Genomic DNA, 19109 nt, shown 5'->3' with positions numbered 1-19109 from the left:
GTTTCCCTTATCCAGCATCATGGCGTAAGTGCAGTCCAGACACGACAATGTTCACAGCTGAGAGCAAAATGTAAATAAACCTGCACCCAACATTTAAAGTGGGAAAGTGTCACCACAGTGTGAAAAATAATCATGCGACATATATAAGTACTGTTAGTAAAATAACAATAAATGTAACTGATGATTAGTTTGGTGTTCAACAACTTTCCAGCTCCATATTTTAATTTTAGACTCTACTAGAAGAGCTTTGCATGATTAACAGTTCAAAATAATCCTTATTTATCTGATGCTCAGCCTTAGTGGAGCCACTCAGGTATTTCCGCTCCTCTTCCTTTCAGACAACTTTCTTCTTGTTGGCTGCCCTCTCAAGTGGAAGGTTTAAACATCAAGTGTGCAGGACATCTGTGCTCACAAACAGAGCTGTATGCCACAGATGACCATGTTATGGATGTCTGTTTTTTAAAAAGAATCACACAGAGCCAGAAATGGAAATATTTGAGTGCAGTGATCTCATTTGTTGTATTAAAATAAACAGTTTGAGATGATGAAGATGATCAGAAGATGGTGCACTGTGGTCATAAAGGGATGGACATGGTCAGTAAATATACTCAGGTAGGCTGTGGTGTTTAAACGATGCTCAGCTGCTGTATCCCATCTGTCACAACCATGCTACATATAGAGTCACTTAAATCACCTTTCTTCCTCATTCTGATGCTCAGTGTTATCTTCAGCAGGTCACCTTGACCATGTCTGCATGAACATCAGGCTGGGTGGTCATATGCAAAGTTAAATCTAGCAAACAGGGATTTAAAGCATAAAAACATTATAGACTCTCTGTTGTAAAAGAATCCTTTTGAAATGCCATTAAAATTGGCATTTTTTTAGCCAACTAAATGTAATAAAAACAAATGTGAATTTAAAGCTTGAATAATGCTTTGATATGACTGTTTCTTAATAATCAGGTAAATAAATGCTATAGCACCCCCGTGTGGCCAAAAAACAATGTAAGGTTCAAAAGTCTGTTATAACCAAAATGATATTTATATATGTGTATATAATATAAATATTCCCTCTCTTTTTGGTAATGTTTCATAATTTTTCATAACAATTAGTTTGTCATGTTAAATGCTCTAAAGTTTAAATCTTTATTTCTGTTATTTTTGCACATTTTCCCTTTTATTTTCTTTCAGTTTTAACACATTGAATCAGAATCCGCTTGGTGGCCTCTGAAATATTATGCTGTGTGGACAGAGCTGTGAAAAAGAACCATCTGGGATTTTTTTGGTTTGTTTTATTGTCCTCCCTGCAGCATTGTTGTATGTGCTATAACCACGAAGTACTAAATGGAGGAGAATGTATCCCAGAGGTTGTGCACCACCATTCACCACGTTGTCAAGATGCGGTCCACTGTCTCCAAAATAAAACCTAATATATATAAATATATATGAATAAGTCACACAATAATCAATAATATTACTAGAAGATGGATATGTTGCTGACATAAAATGTATGCAGCATCTTTCTTTTTTCACTTTGAGTTTGCAAATTGAAATAATAATTTTAAAAAAATAAGAACAATATCATCACCATTAATATGAATAATAACAGCATGAATTGGAATTGAATTGAATTATTATCATTAATATTTGTCTTATTATCGTCCTCATGCTGCTGTAGCGTGTGGTGTATAAACATGTATAATGTAACTGCAAAGAGCAGCAGACCTGTTCTGTAACGACCTGTACTTTCTGTGCAAGCTAGATTTTAACGTAGACTTCAAACATTTGCGGTGTTAAAAGTATCCAGCGTTTATTCTTTATGCTGTCTGTCTTTGCAGGTTTTCCCCATATCAAAAATAGAAAGCGACCTCGTCTCCCTCTGTTGACTCCACCAGATAATATCAGTGATTTAGGTCCCATCCGAAGCCAGACGAATTGGTGCCAGCCCTCCACCGGAGGCCCGCTGATAAAGACGATATATGAGCAGGAATGAGCTTTAGGGCTTGATTCTGTCTCTCGAGCACCTTCCCACATTAAAGCCAACCCTATGTCCCGAGAACATCGGCCCTTTGTCCTCAGGCAGACTCATCACTCACACAAGAGTCTCTTCACCACATAGTCTCCCATAAAGGCCCTTGGCTCTGCAGCCTCTGATAGAAACCGTCCTCTTCTCGTTCCTGTGGAGTCTGGCTGCTTAATGAAAAATCTCTATCAAGAACTGTGGCTGAAGCACTTTGTTTCATCTCTGTCAGTGGCAGCAGAGCAGAAGCCGTTATTGAAGAAGGACTTCCTCCCTACATCAAATAAAATAAAACAGCAGAGGCGTGTTTTCTCCTACTGAGGGAAAAACAGCATTTCTGCATCATTGTGAAACAACAGAACTGTACCAACGGGGTAAATAGTATTTAAATGGTGTTAAAGAGGTTTTAATTTAGAATGCAAAGGAAAAGAAAAATACGTTTTTGCAAGGTTAAACAGGCATGTGGGAGATAATCCCACAACTCAAGCGCACTGCCTAATGTCCAAAATGCCCTACATTTGTATTAATAGTCTGTTTTTGTCCTGCTTCGGTGGTATTTCCTGCAATGCATTTCTAACACACGCTACAACTCTTCCTGGAAGTCTTTCCACAGGTTCAATGTTTATGGGAGTTATGGAGCGTTCCTTCAGAAGCACATTTGTGAGGTCAGATACTGATGTTGGACGAGAAGGCCTGGCTCACAGTCTCCACTCTAGTTCATCCCATAGGTGTTCTGTTGGGTTGAGGTCAAGTTCATCCACACCAAAATCTCTCCTCCATGTCTTCATGGACCTTGCGTTGTGCACTGGTGTGCAGTCATGTTGTAACAGGAAGACTCCATCCCCAAACTGTTCCCATAAAGTTGGGAGAAAACATCTTCACTGCTCTCCAATGTAAGGCTTGGATATATAGAAGCCGTAAATCATCATGGCATAGAAACCCATTCAGTCAAGCTCTCTATCCACTGTTCTTGAGTTAATCTCAAGGCGATATGAAGTTTGGAGGTCTATAACACTGTGCCGACCCCACTCTGCACTCTTATAGTGTGTCATCCAGAGCTTCATATTTTTGTGTGTCACTCTTTTGAATACTAGAGGGCACCACTGCTCACGTTTTCAAGGCCTTCCACCCTGAGAGTGCATCACTCACTGGAATCACACAAAGAGCAGCTTCTGCACCTTTTAAACAGCCTCTGTTAAATGCAGGGATTTAAAAAAAAAATTTCTTCTACTTGGCCCTCTTTGATTCAGCTGCTTCTCTCTGCTGAGGTGCAGAGTGTATTTAACACTCGTCCGATGCTTGTTAACGTCCACACAGCCACAGATTAATCTCCCCCTTTGCGCTAAATTGTGTTTATTGGCCCCACTTAGTGGAATGGAGATTTGTGTTTGTGCTCTAAAGTGGATTGGAGGGAAGCAGTTTGTGTCAGCTTGACTGCCAAGTCATCAGATTCAGGATCATTATTGGCTCTACCCACTTTCCAGGCCTGACGGTGTAGACAGTGCAATCTGTTAATAGAGTCTCGTCTTAATTTAAGGCCCACAGCTGGGCTTTGATTCGCTGGTTGCAGCTAATGGAATTTAAGGAGGTTGGACACACTGATGGAGGGTTGCTTTCATTTAGTTTAACTATGTGTACAGTATCTGAGGCTAATTGACCCTCTGGAGCTTTTCCGATCTCGCCGTCCTCTCTTGTCCTGCGATCTGTGCCTCCCACACCAGAACTGATCATTTCCTTCTCATTTCCAGACAACAGTAAACAAAAGTAGATGAGTTGAGGTCCCTCGTCAGCTTGAGTATTTCCGCTGCCAGAGTCGTACTGTGACTGCGTCATTAGAGCAAGGCAGAGGAGGGCCTTATTATTTTTAATAATCTCCTGTTTTTTGCTGCTTCTTATCCCCCAGAGGTCTGCAGTCGGCACTTCCCCTCTGTGATCGTCAGCCCTGACTCCCTCGCCCTCCTCCTCCTCCTCCTCCTCCTCCTCCTCCTCCGTATTCATGCTTAATGATGCTCAGTCATACAGGCGCGCCCTCACACTGCAGGACTCTCACTGATGACAGGCACAAAGTTTAAATTGCAGCAGCAACACGCACACACAAACACACAAAACTGAGGTTTAACCTCCCCTAATGTGAGTAACGTTGCCGCGTTCATGATGGCTCCAACAAGCCGACGGTTGTCTTTTCATCGCTTTGCCAAAAATTATTGCATGTTTCTCTCTATAGTCTGCAGGACTCATCGAGTGGGAGCTGCTCTATTGTGTCTCAAACAATGCACCGCTGCATTGTCAGGCGTATAATTGAAAACGGTTACTTGGAAACACTGTTATGGCTCTTACAAGTCAATCATCCATTACTGGTGACGCTTATCATCGCAGCCACAACTGGACTGTCAAAAGCCTTCAAAGCGGTCGGGAAAGAAACTGGAAAAGTAGCTCACGAGGCAGCGTTTAGCACACATGAAGTCACAGCTTAGGGGTGTTCCCACCTGAGAGCTGCTCATTAATAAATTAAATCATCATTTAAACACTGCATTTTGTATTTACACAGGTTATCTTTTATATTAACATGTCCTTGATGATTTGGAACATTTAGGTGCAACAACTATGCAAAACAAAGAAGAAGAAGAAAGATCCCAAAACTAAGAAATCAGGAAGGGGGGAAGCTGATTTTCACAGCAGTGTATTTAAAATGATACACCGAGGAGGAAAACTGTTTTTCCCAGGGAAAAAAATGAATCTGTAGATACATGAGCTGCAAATTCCAAAGACCGAGCTACCAGACAAACAGCCACTCGAAGACAGAGGTGTAAAACAGGTTTGCTGTTCATTCTGATAAAGTCCTCTGTGTGATATAACACTTTTATCACGTTTACACTGTTGGCAGTCTTTCTATCAACTGCAGGTTCACTTAACAAGACTGTGCTTCCTGCTCAATAACGATAAGTGAAAGCAGGCTGCAAACTGTCTGAAATGAATGTCTTGCATGCTCAATCATCCATGTTCATCTGGACGTAGCGTTTTGTGGGAGAAACGTTTCATCACTCGTCCAAATGACTTCTTCAGTCTCAGCTGACTGCAGGTTTCCCCAATCTTATAAACAGTACATCTGCACAATAGCTGAAACTAGCCGACTGAAAGAACAATGGGCTGTGAGGTCAGTTCCTTGATCATGGGCTAGTTTCAGTTATTGTGCAGATGTACTGTTTATAAGATTGGGGAAACCTGCAGTCAGCTGAGACTGAAGAAGTCATTTGGACGAGTGATGAAACGTTTCTCCCACAAAACGCTACGTCCAGATGAACAACCTTCTGGGATGTCTGAAATAAAAAATGCTGCAAAAACATACATGCATAGTCATTTAAAAAGAACAGTACAGAGACATGTCAGCAAAGTGTGGTTAATTTAATAAAACACCACATCCATGCCGTCCTCGGGCTGGCTGTTCTCAAGGTTAAAGACTCAGAGAGGTTAGGCATACCTAACCCAGCAGGGACCACCAGCAGAGGTGAATATAATTTGGAGTTTCACCCCCTCAAAAAAGTTAATGCCTAGGTGCAGTGAAATTCTAATATCAGACTGGAAGCAGGATGGTTTTATTATGAAAAAGACATTAACGTGTGATAGTCCAGCACAATATTTCATAGACTTTAAAGGTTCCCTGTAATTTCCTAGATAATAATTATGTGGCTGTAAATTTACAGCAATATTCTGTTAAGGGGCTTAATTTGTTTCTAATTACTGCAAAGGAAGAAAAAGAATCTGTGTTCAAAGGAATTTTTTCAACAAATTAACTTTAATTAAGCAGTAACCTCTGTAAGTCGGAGCACAGAAGGTCAGTAGATATATCGTAAATAAAAATGTATGATTAAAGGAATCCATTCATTGTTGATTTCTAAGGGAACATCTACACAGGCATACATTCAGTAACCATCGCTCCTGTGCAGTTGCCCCCTGTGTTACCAAATGTAAGTTTATCATGTTATAAATGCTGATTGGTCATTAGAGAAACTCTTTTCCAATTATGGTAGCAGAGCTGAAAATGGTGCTTGATCTAATAGTACTGGCTGAACTAATAAGAGTTGAGGGTCCGCGGTTGCTTTGTTGAGCAGAGGTGAGGCCGTGCTGCCAAGAACCCCAACCTTTCTTTTACTTTATATTGTTTAGTTTCAGTTTGGTTTTTCCTAGTTTCAGTGTTAGTTTTAGTTGTTTTTTGTTGCTCATGAACACAACCGATCATGGTCATGTTCTCAAGTTCAAGCTGAGCATCAGAAACTGTTGTGATTTGCCACACCACCGTCTGTTTTACGCAGAATGTCTTGCTGTTGGCAGAGGTCAGAGGAGAATGACCATACTGCTTCCAGCTGACAGGAAGGGAACAGCAACTCAAATAACCACTCGTTTCAACCAAGTTATGCAGAAGAGCATCTCAACAGCAGCAGAAGACCACGCCGGGTGCAGCTCCTGTCAGATAAGATCAGGAAACTGAGGCTACAATTCACAGGGGCTCGTCAAAATTGGACAAAAGAAGATTAGAAAAACGTTGCATGGGCTGGTGAGTCTTGATTTCTGCTGCAACATTCACACGGTAGGGTCAAAATTAGGTGTGAACAACATGAAAACATGGATCAGCCTGCTTTCTATCAATTCAGTCTGCTGGTGGTGTAATAGTGTGGGGGATATGTTTTTAGAAAAAGTATAAAGTGGCCAATGAAAGCATTTGTAATGTGCGTGACATTTGTTAGGGGCAGATTTGATAGGTTCAGACTAGCAATTACAATGCAAACACTTGACGACATGCGGACATGCTGGTCTCGATAAATGTCCAGACTGTCTTGGTGCTTGTTGGACAAATTTGACCACACTGACCAAGACTAAAGCCGAGGACATTTCCCTATCCATAAATTATAAATTTAGTTTGTTTTATAAGCACACAATATTGTTTCTGTTTGTTTTTATTGTTATTTCATTTAAATACAATTTCTAATATTTTTAGCTTCTAGTGTCGTTTTAATGAATTATTATTGCTTTGGTCAGAAGTCTTGCAATTTCTTGACAATTTCCCCGCCTTAAATTGTCTTAATTACATAGACCAAGAAGTTTCCAAAAAGTAACAGAGTTATTATTAAATGTTTAAAATTTTGCGCTCCATTATCTGTTAAACTTCTTAGTTTTCAAACACAAAGTGAACGAGCTCTTAGAGTGAAATCACGACGTCTTGCTGCTTAACGGCAGTTTTTCTGCAACATTTCTGCAACATTTATTTACATCACATATCAGCAGAATACAGTGTTACTCTTCACAGAAGATCAATAAAAAGACAAAAGTTTATCAGATGGCCCCGTCTCTGACACAGCTTTTTCAAATCTAGAAATAATAAACTCAAGTATGCCTTTCCTCTTGACGTTCTTGAACTGCAGTTTCTTGTCCTGCGCTCTCCTCGGGACCGTTAAAACCTTCACGTGTGGCATTAAAATACAGCGCCGGAGTGTCTGCATCGCCGTCCACAGCACATTCACCACAGAATAAATATGATACGGTACAGATAGCCAACGCAAGCAGCAAAACAAATATCCGTGATAAGAATAAATAGGCAAACAGATCATTTAGAGGCAAATATAAATGCAGAAATTTTCTAAAATGCTCATCTGAACACTGAAATATGAGAATCAAATCAGGTTTCAGTTATGAAATTTGTTTTACAGCATGCAGAGGGAACCGTGATTTTGGGGCCATGAAGGATACTTAAAGGGAAATATGACAGAGATCACCTGAAGCAAGTCTCGAGTGAGAATTTTATTTGTACTTATATTTTTTTCTTATTATTCTGCACTATGTAATATGAAGGTTATGAGACAATTTAATAGATCATTCTACACAGGAATATTAATGCCTACTAATAGTGCTTTATATCGCAGAAGCAACCCTATGATTGACAACGCAGAAACAAAGAGAAATGACGGTTGATAGTGGAGAATAAGCATAAATGTGAAAGGAAGGTGCGAGAGAGCTGGGAAACCTTCAACTTGTTGCCTCAGTCAATGTGCAGTCTTCACGGTAACATATGAGAAATAAAACTAAAGTTTGGCTTCGTAAGGTCAAATCTGTGTATTCAGAGCATAAACAGCTACAGCGTCGACAGGAAAATGAAACCAGCAGCGCCGTTTCAAACCGTAAGACCAGAAAATGAAAAAGCTCAAAAGTATTATAACCTCCACCAGCACTTTTTTTTTTTTACAGCATCTAATAACCAGAAAATAACTTGAGACCAGCTTCTTCACATAAACACTCCACTTCACAAAAAGCCAAAAGAGAAAAAAAAAAGAGAAAAGAAAGGAAAAAAAAGGCGAGAGATGACGCAGCCGCATCCTCTTCAAACCCGAGCAATCAATGATTCACAAAGCTCTGTATGCTTTCACTTCTCCGGGGTTTCCGTGTCACTCTCAGCGGTTACGCCATTTTATCAATAACACTGACAGTTTTCCATAAAGCTGAGAAGCTACGAAGCCGATGTGGTGTCCAAATCTCCTCGTAAGGTCCAGACCCCGGGATGAACCTGTGGCAACAAAAAGCACATCGTATGTATTTGTTTAAAAAGAAAGAAAGAAAGAAAACGAAAACACTATCTTAAAACAGTAACTTTGAAACCATTTCTGTGTGTGTTTAGTCTTTTCACCTTCATGCTAAATATCTCACAGCCAGTGAACTCAGGCAACACATACGATCCGACACTCGCTGTTTTGTTGAATTTTGGTTGAAATCAGGGCTTTGTGCACTCCACTCACATTCATTTATTAAAAGATGAGAAAAATTATTTGTTTAGGGCCTCCAAACTGTTGCAAAGCAGGAAAAGCAGTTATCACTGTAGAGAGCAGCATTAAGATTTCCCTTAGCTAATTTAAGAGTAATAGATTGAGGACATATGCTAATTTGCTTTCTAGTGCATATCAAATGAGACGATTGATACTAGTCTCACATCTGCCCATTACGTTTACAGCCAGATGGTAGTTAGCTCAGCTAATCACTGGAAAAAAGGGGAAAACAATCCCCCTCGCTCTGTCTAGAAGACAAGAGTCACCTACCTTCACTTCTAAAACTGTCAAAATGACATAACAAGACTTATTTGTTTAATCTGTTAAAGAAGCACAGTGTCCTTTGTCACCCAGGTCAGGTTCCTCTCATAGCTTCCAGGTTTTGTGCACAACTAAGACAACCTGTTGTGAGCTATAACTAAAGCAGGGGCGGGCAACTCCATGCCTAGAGGGCCGGTGTCCTGCAGGTTTTTGAATGAACACAGCTGATTTAAATGGCTAAATTACCTCCTCAACATTTCTTGAAGTTCTCCGGAGGCCTGGTAATGAACTAATCATGTGATTCAGGTGTGTTGACCCAGGGTGAGATCTAAAATCTGCAGGACACCGGCCCTCGAGGCCTGGAGTTGCCCACCTCTGAACTAAAGCATTAACTCACACTTGATCAGCTTTACCTAAAAGAGGGCCGACAAAAGGTCCTGTACCTAGTTTAGCTCCATCTCTCTGTGGTGAAGCTACAGGCTGAGCTCATACACTGTATATATAAGACGGATGGCCCACCATAACATTACCCAGTGATTTGTAGACTATCCATTGAGGCTTTGAGTTTGGTACTTCATCCCTTGCAGTACTGTCCATACCTTTAATCATGCTTAACTCGAAGCCAAGGAAAAACCAACCACATGGAGAGCAGTTGCTGGAGGTTGCTGATTTTTACCAGGAGAAATTGGTAGCAAAGAGGGTGCTGTGCCAAAACTTCCTTGAGATTGCTTTGGCTGCTAGCAGACTGCTGTTGATACCTGTGGTTTACACGGAAGATGCTGACCTGTCTGCAAACACTTACCAACTACTTCCCAATCTTTAGTAAAATTTGCAAAAGATGCAAACCAGACACAGAGAATCTTTGCCTTCAAAGTAAATGTTGTACCTTTTTGATGCAAGCAACACATTAAAAAAGGAGATACCTTTATTTGGTCATTGCATTTCTAGTTTCCATTGCATTATTTGTAGTTTTCCCACTGTTTGATTTGTTTGCAGCTAAGTCGGTGTCTCTCATGTCAGCTACTGACAATCCTGGCAAACGGCTAGTGACTAAAGCAATCAAAAGGAGACCTCTTTGAATGCTACCAACAAAAGCAATCATGATCTCACTGGTTGAGGAATACAGATTCTTCCCTTGGCACCGGTGGCTGCCAGATGGTTGCAGACTGGTCCCTAACTGAGGTTTTAATAAAACTGAAATGATGGAGTGTCAGAAAAATTAAGTTTTACTGAAAAGAAACAAACCAAAGCTTCTTTTTTTTTTCGGTGTGGGGGGGAGATGCTTTGAGCATGTGTATATCTGATTTAAAGGTACTCGGGGGACTGGCTTCCTTTTGCAGTGACCTTCACCAAGTGGCCATTCAAGGAACTGGGGTTTTTGTTACTTGGGCTTTATTTTAGAAGTAGAAGTTCAGCAGCAATAGATCACTGGCTCTGCAGTACGGAATATCCCTGTTTATATCACCTATTTATGGAAAAATATACTCCGCATGAATGATGGATGCACTTTCCTTGTGTGCAAGGTGAGAGCAAAGCAAAAGTGTCTAAAACCTGCATTTTTTTTAATGGCCCCATGGGCAAATTTGTAAAAACCCTTTGGTCTTTGCAGAAATCTGTGGATAAATGTCTCTTGGCCCTGATTTGAGTAATTACTGTCGTGTTTGATAAGCTCAGTGCCTCAGTCATTTTGGGTCACACTGATTTAAAAAAAACCCACATTAAATCTACCGTCTTATTATCCCCTCGCTTATGTGGTTTTAACACCATGCTTTCTTTTACAAACTTGACTTTAATTCTGATTGGAAAGGTAAATTCTTTTAAATGGTTTAGACAGAAAACAAACTGTACAGCGAAGTTGTGGCGGGAACATCATCTACGTCAGTAGGAGGAGCAGCAGTGCGAGCAGGAAAAGAAGAAGAGGCCGGTTCGTCTGCAGGGTGGTCGTTGCCGCCGAGTTGGTGGGACGCTTCCTCTTGGGGCCGTTGCAGAGTGGGGTGTTGCAGCAGGAGATGCAGACTGAATTCAACCTGCCGGTGCAGAACTGCTGGTAGCCAGAGGAGGCGATGAGGCAAGCCCCCGAGGATGCACACGATTTCCGATAATGTATCCCTGAAAATAATAATCAAGAGCTCTCTAAATGTTTCCAGTGTTCAAACAGAAAAAATAGTAAAAATAGTAAAAGAGATTCCAGTAGTTGGAAATGCATTTAACAAAAGTTGCAAAGAAATGTGGATTCATTGTCCCTGCTGTAATAAGATTGCTTAGACTCAACTTATAAGAGCTGCAGTACTTTATTGTCCTATTTGGACTTTGAAAGTACTGATTTCCTGTCTCCTTTTATTAACTAACGTTGTGCGGTGAGGGACAATTTGTTTCTGCGATGTGTTGGAAAAATGCTTTTTATTCACTCTGCACTTTCTGACTTCTTTATCAAGTAACCTTTCTCTATCTGGTACCTATTGCTGTTATTTGTTATGTTTTTCTACGGTATGCTTGATATAGGAAGCATTTTGTCATCTATGTGGTATTGTTACTGTATTATTCATGTGGTTGTTTCTGTTGTCTGCAAATGAAACATTCCTTTGCTGTGTGGATTAAATCAAATTCAGATAAATTCAATTTCTGCAGCAGGGAGTTCCATTAAGTGGAAAGGCAGGAAAAATGTGCATCTTAGCATTTTTTTCCCCTTGATAGTGCTTGTTTGGTATGTGGTAATAAGGCACATGTTTCTACAGAACTGCTTCTCTGTCTGTCAAGGTAAAGCCTAAAATTACTATCTGAGGCAATGCTATGAGGGATCAATGTTTTACTCAAGGACACCACGCAAGGCTACTTTGTTGCAAGCACTGAACCTATAAACTTCCAATTATAAGACACTTCATCAAGCCACGTGCTGTCTGAGATTTGACAACTAATAGGAAAAATCTGATAAGCCAATCAATGATAAGTTTGTTATCTGAAGGGACTTTTGCAGGTAGCTGCAAACATAATATTGACAGTCTGTAAAAATAAAGAATATTTTTACTTCAAATACTAGGCTGCAAACATGTTAGGGAAAGCAAATGCACAATACCGTGTAAAGATGGAGTAGTTGAAAAATAAACATCCCCAAATTTAGTAAAAATTGAGCAAAAAACAGATTACAGTCACTAATGTTGGTTTAATTTCTGATTTGCATAATATCAGAAATTAAACTGATATTAATATATATATATTAACATAATTGTTAAGGCAGGAAAAACATTTACACAATAAAATGATAATTAATGATGTGCTTTAGCCTTGGATTAATTATATTAATATCAGTACTACAACGGAAGATTTTTCTTTTTTTTTTTAAATCGAGCTATATGTAAACACCAAAATCCAACAAAGAACAGGTTACTGTTGACAGTTGTAACTCAGATTCTAATAGCATTTTGCACAAGCTCCCACTCGGGTCTTTAAATAAGAGTGAACAAAGCAAACTGATAGCTAATGACTGTTTGGGCCTTAGAAGCAATGTTACAAAAATATGTTTGATACTAGGTTAATTAATATCTAGATTAAATAAAAATACATTTGTTACATGGAAGAAATTGAACTAAAGGAACAGGACTGAATAAAACTGAAAATGTTTTTTTCCCAACACTATAATAGAAAAGACTTTTAGAAGAACTAGCCGTTGTCTGTGCACATCTTTTGATTATGTTAGCTGGAGATGCTAAAGTGTAAACGTCCTCAAAATGTTATGAAAATCACGTTAATAATTTCTGTTTAGAAACTGAGAGCACCTTGGATCTTTCACAGCTCTTTAAATAAGATTTAACTCAACAACCTTAAAGTTAATGATGAGCTTTGGTCTTTGAAGAAATGCTATGCTAATACTTTTCATACTTGGCTATGCTAGTTAGCCAAACAGATGTTAGCAGATAAATACACAGATAAATGTACAGATAAATATTTTATGGAAGCTTGATTTTGCTACTGAATTTTAATTATTTAGTTTTACCATCAATAAATTAAAATGTTAGATAGCATCTCAAAACAAAAAAAAAAACTTGAAATTTCGAATTAGATATGCCAAAATTTTAACTTGAAATTTTAAGATACTCAGTAAGTTCAAATTTTGAGATAGCTCAAAATAATATTCTGGTGCCCAAAACAAATTAAACTTCCTACCTTATACTGCTCTGGATGTGAAATAAAAGTTCAAACGCTACACCCGTATTGTGGTTGTATCCACTTTTCCTTTTATTATTTCATATTTATACATTTTTAGACAATAAATGGAGGTTTGTTAATCTTTTTTTGCATTTTCTACCACATGACCCCTGGTAGGTTTCCTAGTTTGGAATTTTAAAAAAATGTCTGCTTAAAAAATTGTCCCACCTCTTTTCCAAACTGTCAGTTTTTTTCACTCTATAGACTGAGCTATTTTATTTCTTGTAAGGCGGCACAAAACTAATCTAATCTCAGTGGCAGCTGAATGAAAGCCTCTTGTCTTTGACAAATGAGCTGAATGAAGTAGTTTCAGTCAGCTGGGGTTTTGGATCAGCAAAACAACATCACAATACAAATAAGGCTTATGTGAAAACGAGCCTGCAAATAAAATAAAAAAAGCAATGGATGGGAACGTTTATGTAGGTTTACAACTGGAACATTTTTACACACTGTACCACAGCCCAGTGTCCCCTCTGTGATACCGAGTCCTACACCAGAGTCAGCCTACACATCAGTCAGTGCTTCTCTTTTCCTTCAAAGCAGAGCAAAGGAACTAAATTACAGATAACAATATCTATTTCACTGAAAATCACAGGAGATTGCTCTTTTGGACCAGTCAATAAGACACAACGATTAACAGGTATTTTGGGATGGAAGAAGTTGGGTATCCTTGGGTACTTTCTTTTTTGTCACTAATGACAGAGAAAATTACACACATCTGCAAACATCACAGTTAATTTAAAGAGTTGTTTATGTAGGCTCCACTTACGTGACTCGAAAATAAAAGTCATGCTACGACCAAAACGAGCGTAGTCAATTACGGCAGCCTCACCTAAATGGCAGAGAAGAAAACTTAAGAAGTCACGTTCTCTCTGAGCGATGTGTTTTCAGTTTCATCTCTGGTTTCCAGACGGTCACCTTCCTTCTTTCTACTGATAGACAGAAACTCTATCTTTGTACTTTTGGCTGGCTCAGACTGTGCATTAATCCCAGTCTCTCAACCTTTATGGACTCTGTTCTGGAGCGCGTAAAGGAATGAGAAAACCAAGAAAGACATTCCTCCATCAAGCATACATAATTCTGTAATCTCTGTAACGTTGGGGCCTCTACTGAGGCATTGCCAGACTTCATGAGCTAACAACGAGAAGCGGCTTACCATCAGATTTGACCAGCACCTCCTTCTGGCACATGTCCTGTACGTTGACGGTACAGTTGACGATGTACTCTGGCGTGGAGCAGTCATTGTGCTTCATCTCCTCACACTGGTAGCACTGAATCTGAAGGGTATCTCCTGCCACACAGAGTGGAAGCAGAAATGTTCAGTTATTGCAGGACTTTTTTTGTTTCCCGCCCTACAGAGTTCTTCACGTGGATAATCAATCCTCCCGTCACAGCTTGATAAGCAAAGGAATGCGTTTAACATTTGTTTTTTTGTCAAATGTCAAAAGCGCGGAGCTTAAAAACTTGGCTAGATTTTTTTATCTTGTGAAGAAAATGAGAAAGATAGGCCTAGCCACTGTTTCCAAGAGGTTTGCAAACTCAAGATTAGCAGCAGGTGGAATCTTAGCTTCCTGAGAGATCGGTTGAATAAACTTTGATATTACTTATTGATACTTTAAAGACTTAAAAATATGCCCATAAGCTGCATTCTTCTATTATGCACCACTGAGTGATAATGAATGATGCTCTGTGATTAATGTGACTGTGCAAAGCTATGAAATTTCAAGCAATATGATTTTTTAATTTTCCAATCATTACCTAGAACTTGAATCTAGCGTTTGAGTCCATCAAACGATCAGAAAAAGTGTTTACTGAGGTCGTAAACCAAGGAGAGTGTGTACAATCTGAAAAGCAATAGCAGACACCCCCTGCCGGCCATTAAATTAAGTCACTTGGTCCACGAGTATTGCCTGCTTTTAAACTCATTTTCAGGTGTTTTGTTTTTTTTTCTCTCCTCCCCCCCTTCTCACCGTCTCTTCTCCCCTTTGGTTTTCTTTCTCTCCCTCTCTTTCTTTCATTCTTTCTCCCTGTCCTATCCCCCAGTCATGTCTGTCCCGTTTGTAGCAACCGAAAATAAAATAAATTCATACTTATAATAAAGGTCAATCAAATGGACCAATATGGCAAGGCCATGATGATCCAAATCAAATCAAATCACTTTTATTGTCACATCACATGTGCAGGTACATTGGTACAGTACATACGAGTGAAATTCTTGTGTGCGAGCTTCACAAGCAACAGAGTTGTGCAAAATACAATAACATAAACAGGCAAAATACAAGAATGGCTACATCTGAAACTAATAAATATATGTACAATATATAATAGTATATGCATTTCTGGATGTGTATACTAAATGTTTTCCACGTGTGTGTGTGTGTGTGTGTGTGTGTGTGTGTGTGTGTGTGTGTGTGTGTGTGTGTGTGTGTGTGTGTGTGTGTGTGTGTGTGTGTATACACATATTTTACAATTTAAATAGAGTAAACAATAAAATAAAATATATAAAAATATACAGAGTGAGACATGTGCAAAACAGTGGCATTACTGTACAGTATGGAGTGCATAATGTTGAAGTTCCAGTAGTGAAGCTGAGGTGTCTATGACGTGTTCAGCAGTCTGATGGCCTGGTGGAAGAAGCTGTCTCTCAGTCTGCTGGTTCGGGACCGGATGCTGCAGAACCTCCTTCCTGATGGAAGTAGTCTGAACAGTTTATGGCTGGGGTGACTGGAGTCCTTGATGATCCTCCCCGCTTTCCTCAGGCAGCGCTTCCTGTAGATGTCTTGGAGGGAGGGAAGCTCACCTCCAATTATCTGTTCAGAGCACCGCACTACTCGCTGGAGAGCTTTGCAGTTGTAAAATTGGTAAAATAAATCCGCTTGGCATCTTTCTTGGCCTTAAGACAACAATTCTGATGGCTAAAGATCCAAACGGGACACAAAAAAACAAACAAACAAAAAAAACTCATTTTCAGTCCCAGTTTAACTTAACGAGTGTCTACAGCCACCTGTAAAACACGGTGGAGGCTCTGTCATGGTTTGGGGCAGCATTTCAGCCAGTGGTGTTAGAGATCTTGTCAAAATGAATATATTTTGAACACAGAAAACTACCGTCAGATTTTGATCCGCCATGCAAAACCATCTGGAAAGTGTCTAATTGGCAACAGCTACATTTATTTGATTGACTGGCCTCTCCAGAGCCTGGACCTCAGTGACTCAGACAACAGGGTTTTTCACACCTCCCCCTCCTCTCAGTGGCGTTATGCACCATAGCAACTGGCCACCACAGGTGTGTGGTGATGTCACCCTTTCTCCCTCACTGTAAACCTAATCATGGCTGATCCTGTGAGTGTGTACGGGCTTCAGCCTGTCCTCTTCAAACAGCAGCTTTAAAGCAAGTCAGGATAGGCGTTATTCGTCATATGAACAGCACAGGTGACGACTGATGAAGTTTGCCAGACTTTTCTCAAGTTTGAAGCTGCTCTTCACAGGACTATTTTTCTTGGATTATTGATAATTGTTCACAGTATCTGTGAATCAGGGCTGTGTGTTTATTTCATCCCCTGTGTTCTCCCAGAGTTGAGCAATAGATGCTTGTACAGATTTTAGCACATATACCATTTGTTCAACGGTATATTTGCTCCAAACATGACTAATGGCGCTCCACGAGAGCGCTCTGTCATCTTTTTATCTCCCGCTGGGTGTTTTGACTTTACGCCTACAAGCAGATGGACAGTGACAAGGTCTCCTGACTGCACGAAGCACATAAAAGCACATGTTTTTCTTTGCTCTCTTTTATTGGATGTCTCGAGTGTCAGCAGAGAGGTTATAAATTCACACAGAATAAGCCGTAAAGAAAACACATCAGCAAAGCTCAGAGTGGCTGTTCTTAATTCCCTGGTAACCCGTGGATTTTATAGCTGATAAAACTCCATTTACAACACAAAGCTGCCGCGTTAAATGTAATCTGCCAGTGCATAGATGACCCATCTGCATCCTCATCCCCTGAGGTACTAAAACCAGAGTCCAGATTGCTACGGCAACCTCTTGTAAATATACAAATGCACTTTTATGTGGGTTTTTGCCAATTTCATCTGCCGCTTTTTTTTAACTTACCAGCAGAGGCACCTGCAGACCCCACAGGAGCTGTTCAAAGACCTACTCGGTCCTCATTTTTCAAATAAATCATTCTGTTCTTTGCATGTTCTCTGTGGAGCGTTAAAAGATCAGCTCTAATTTAAAAGGTGGACTGGACTCCGTCAGTCATTGCAGATGCAGCAGACATATTTCTTTTGCAGTCATCAAGCTAAATCGTGAGGATTAATTTGAAATACATATATTCAGCCTTTATTTTGAAAGAGCACCATAGGCCTTTATTAACTTTTATACTGTATGAGAAAAAATGAGCCCAGAAATCACAAAAATATTTATTCTTCTCCTATTGCCAGAAACCTTGAGATGCCTCATGCTCTGCAGAGATCTGCTCAAACCGTGAGGCAAAAAGAAAGCGAGTGTAAGTAAACATATGAATTAGACATCACAGTGCCCACAATGACGTTGTAGTCCTGTTTAAGTGACTGCTACGGTTGGAAATCAGATGATCTACAGACTCAGTGCCACCTCTCTGCATCATAACTAAAAGCAAAGTCTATAAATTTATATAATCAAATCTCAGCATTTTTCATCAGATCACTGCGTATGCTCACTTACTGCTCCATGCTAGGATATCTTCATCAGAGCAGCTCAAAAATCCATCCCTGCAGAAACGCCTGCTCTAAACATCCCACTCAAGCTTATAGATATCACTGGTGCAATCATTTAAATGGCAGCAAGCATTCACCTCCAACTTTAAAGGTCCTCATATCATATCCACCACCACAACACCACCCTAAAACATTTAAACCAAGCAAAACCTGCAGACTCCTGAAATCAGGACACCAGAGCAGCATCCAGCTCCCGAGCTCTGCTCATCACTTCTAGAAAACTGCTTCAAATCCCCCGTTTTCTTAGTTCCGCTAAAGAAAACAGACCACAAACCACATCCTTTTTGCTACTTCTATATCGCCATCCTCTGAACTCCAATCACCTGACGCACTTCGGAACAACTAAATACTATCAGCGCGATGTGGCAGAAAGTCATGCAGCAGCGGGAACAAGCGGCTCGCACTTTTAAAGAGCGTCATTGGCGTGGATCTGTGTTACTATTGTTCCCACTTTGCTCCAAAATGAGCTCGGGGTGTGTGAGGTGTGGGGTGAGGAGGGGGGCACTCCTTCTCCAAAACCATAAATCCTTCCTGCTGTTTCTCCACTTATCTAAAAACATCTGGAAAGATTCTTTTTTTATTCTTTATCTATTGGCACAAAGACGAGTCTCCAAAATGTTACACCGGCTATAAAGTAAAGTTCATCTCGACTGGCTCTAAACGAAGTCTGCATTTCCTCTCTGTGCGTGGACATGACTTCTATCATCATACGAGACCACTGCGGTCTCCCCAAAGTTGCACCTACCCGCATCGAGGAGGACTCCGAGCAAAGTCGCGAAAACGAGCAGACGCATTCTCTCCCAAATGATGCTCGGAGGGGAAACATGAAGAGAAGAAGAATGGGGGGACAAACACGCGTGGACTCCCTGAGGTTGTTATAAGACAAGGAGGTCGACCCGCCGCAGAGGCAGCCCGGACTCGGATCCGCTCATCCTCCCGGCTGACTGAAGTGACAGCGAAGAAAAAGAGAGAGAGGGGAGGAGAAGTAGTAGAAGAAGAAGCTCCTGCCCGCAAAGTGCGCGTCTCCTCTCCACGCAGCGCGACTGGAGACAGATCCG

At 40.3% G+C, this 19109-nt stretch overlaps 1 protein-coding gene across 2 annotated transcripts; it reads right to left on the bottom strand.

Annotated features, from left to right (window-relative positions):
• Positions 1–7352: 7352 nt before the first annotated feature.
• On the bottom strand, positions 7353–19076 carry LOC146641963 (ly6/PLAUR domain-containing protein 1-like). 2 transcript variants are annotated; one of them, XM_085398608.1, is made up of 5 exons: positions 18797–19076; positions 14449–14583; positions 14062–14124; positions 10938–11198; positions 7353–8572 (listed from the first exon to the last, which is right to left on the bottom strand). In XM_085398608.1, the coding sequence occupies exons 1-4, from the start codon at positions 18843–18845 to the stop codon at positions 10963–10965; spliced, it is 483 nt and encodes a 160-aa protein (XP_085254734.1). In that variant the 5' UTR covers positions 18846–19076; the 3' UTR covers positions 7353–8572; positions 10938–10962. The 2 variants fall into 2 exon arrangements, with proteins under 2 accessions (XP_085254734.1, XP_085254733.1); XM_085398607.1 differs by lacking the exon at positions 14062–14124.
• Positions 19077–19109: the final 33 nt, after the last annotated feature.

This window comes from Rhamphochromis longiceps, linkage group LG23, assembly GCF_057381845.1.
Source record: "Rhamphochromis longiceps isolate RC_006_pf linkage group LG23, R_longiceps_female_GT1.1, whole genome shotgun sequence".
Lineage (NCBI taxonomy): Eukaryota > Metazoa > Chordata > Actinopteri > Cichliformes > Cichlidae > Rhamphochromis > Rhamphochromis longiceps.
The sequence above is the reverse complement of the archived record's forward strand: the minus strand, read 5'-3'. Positions and strand labels throughout refer to the sequence as shown.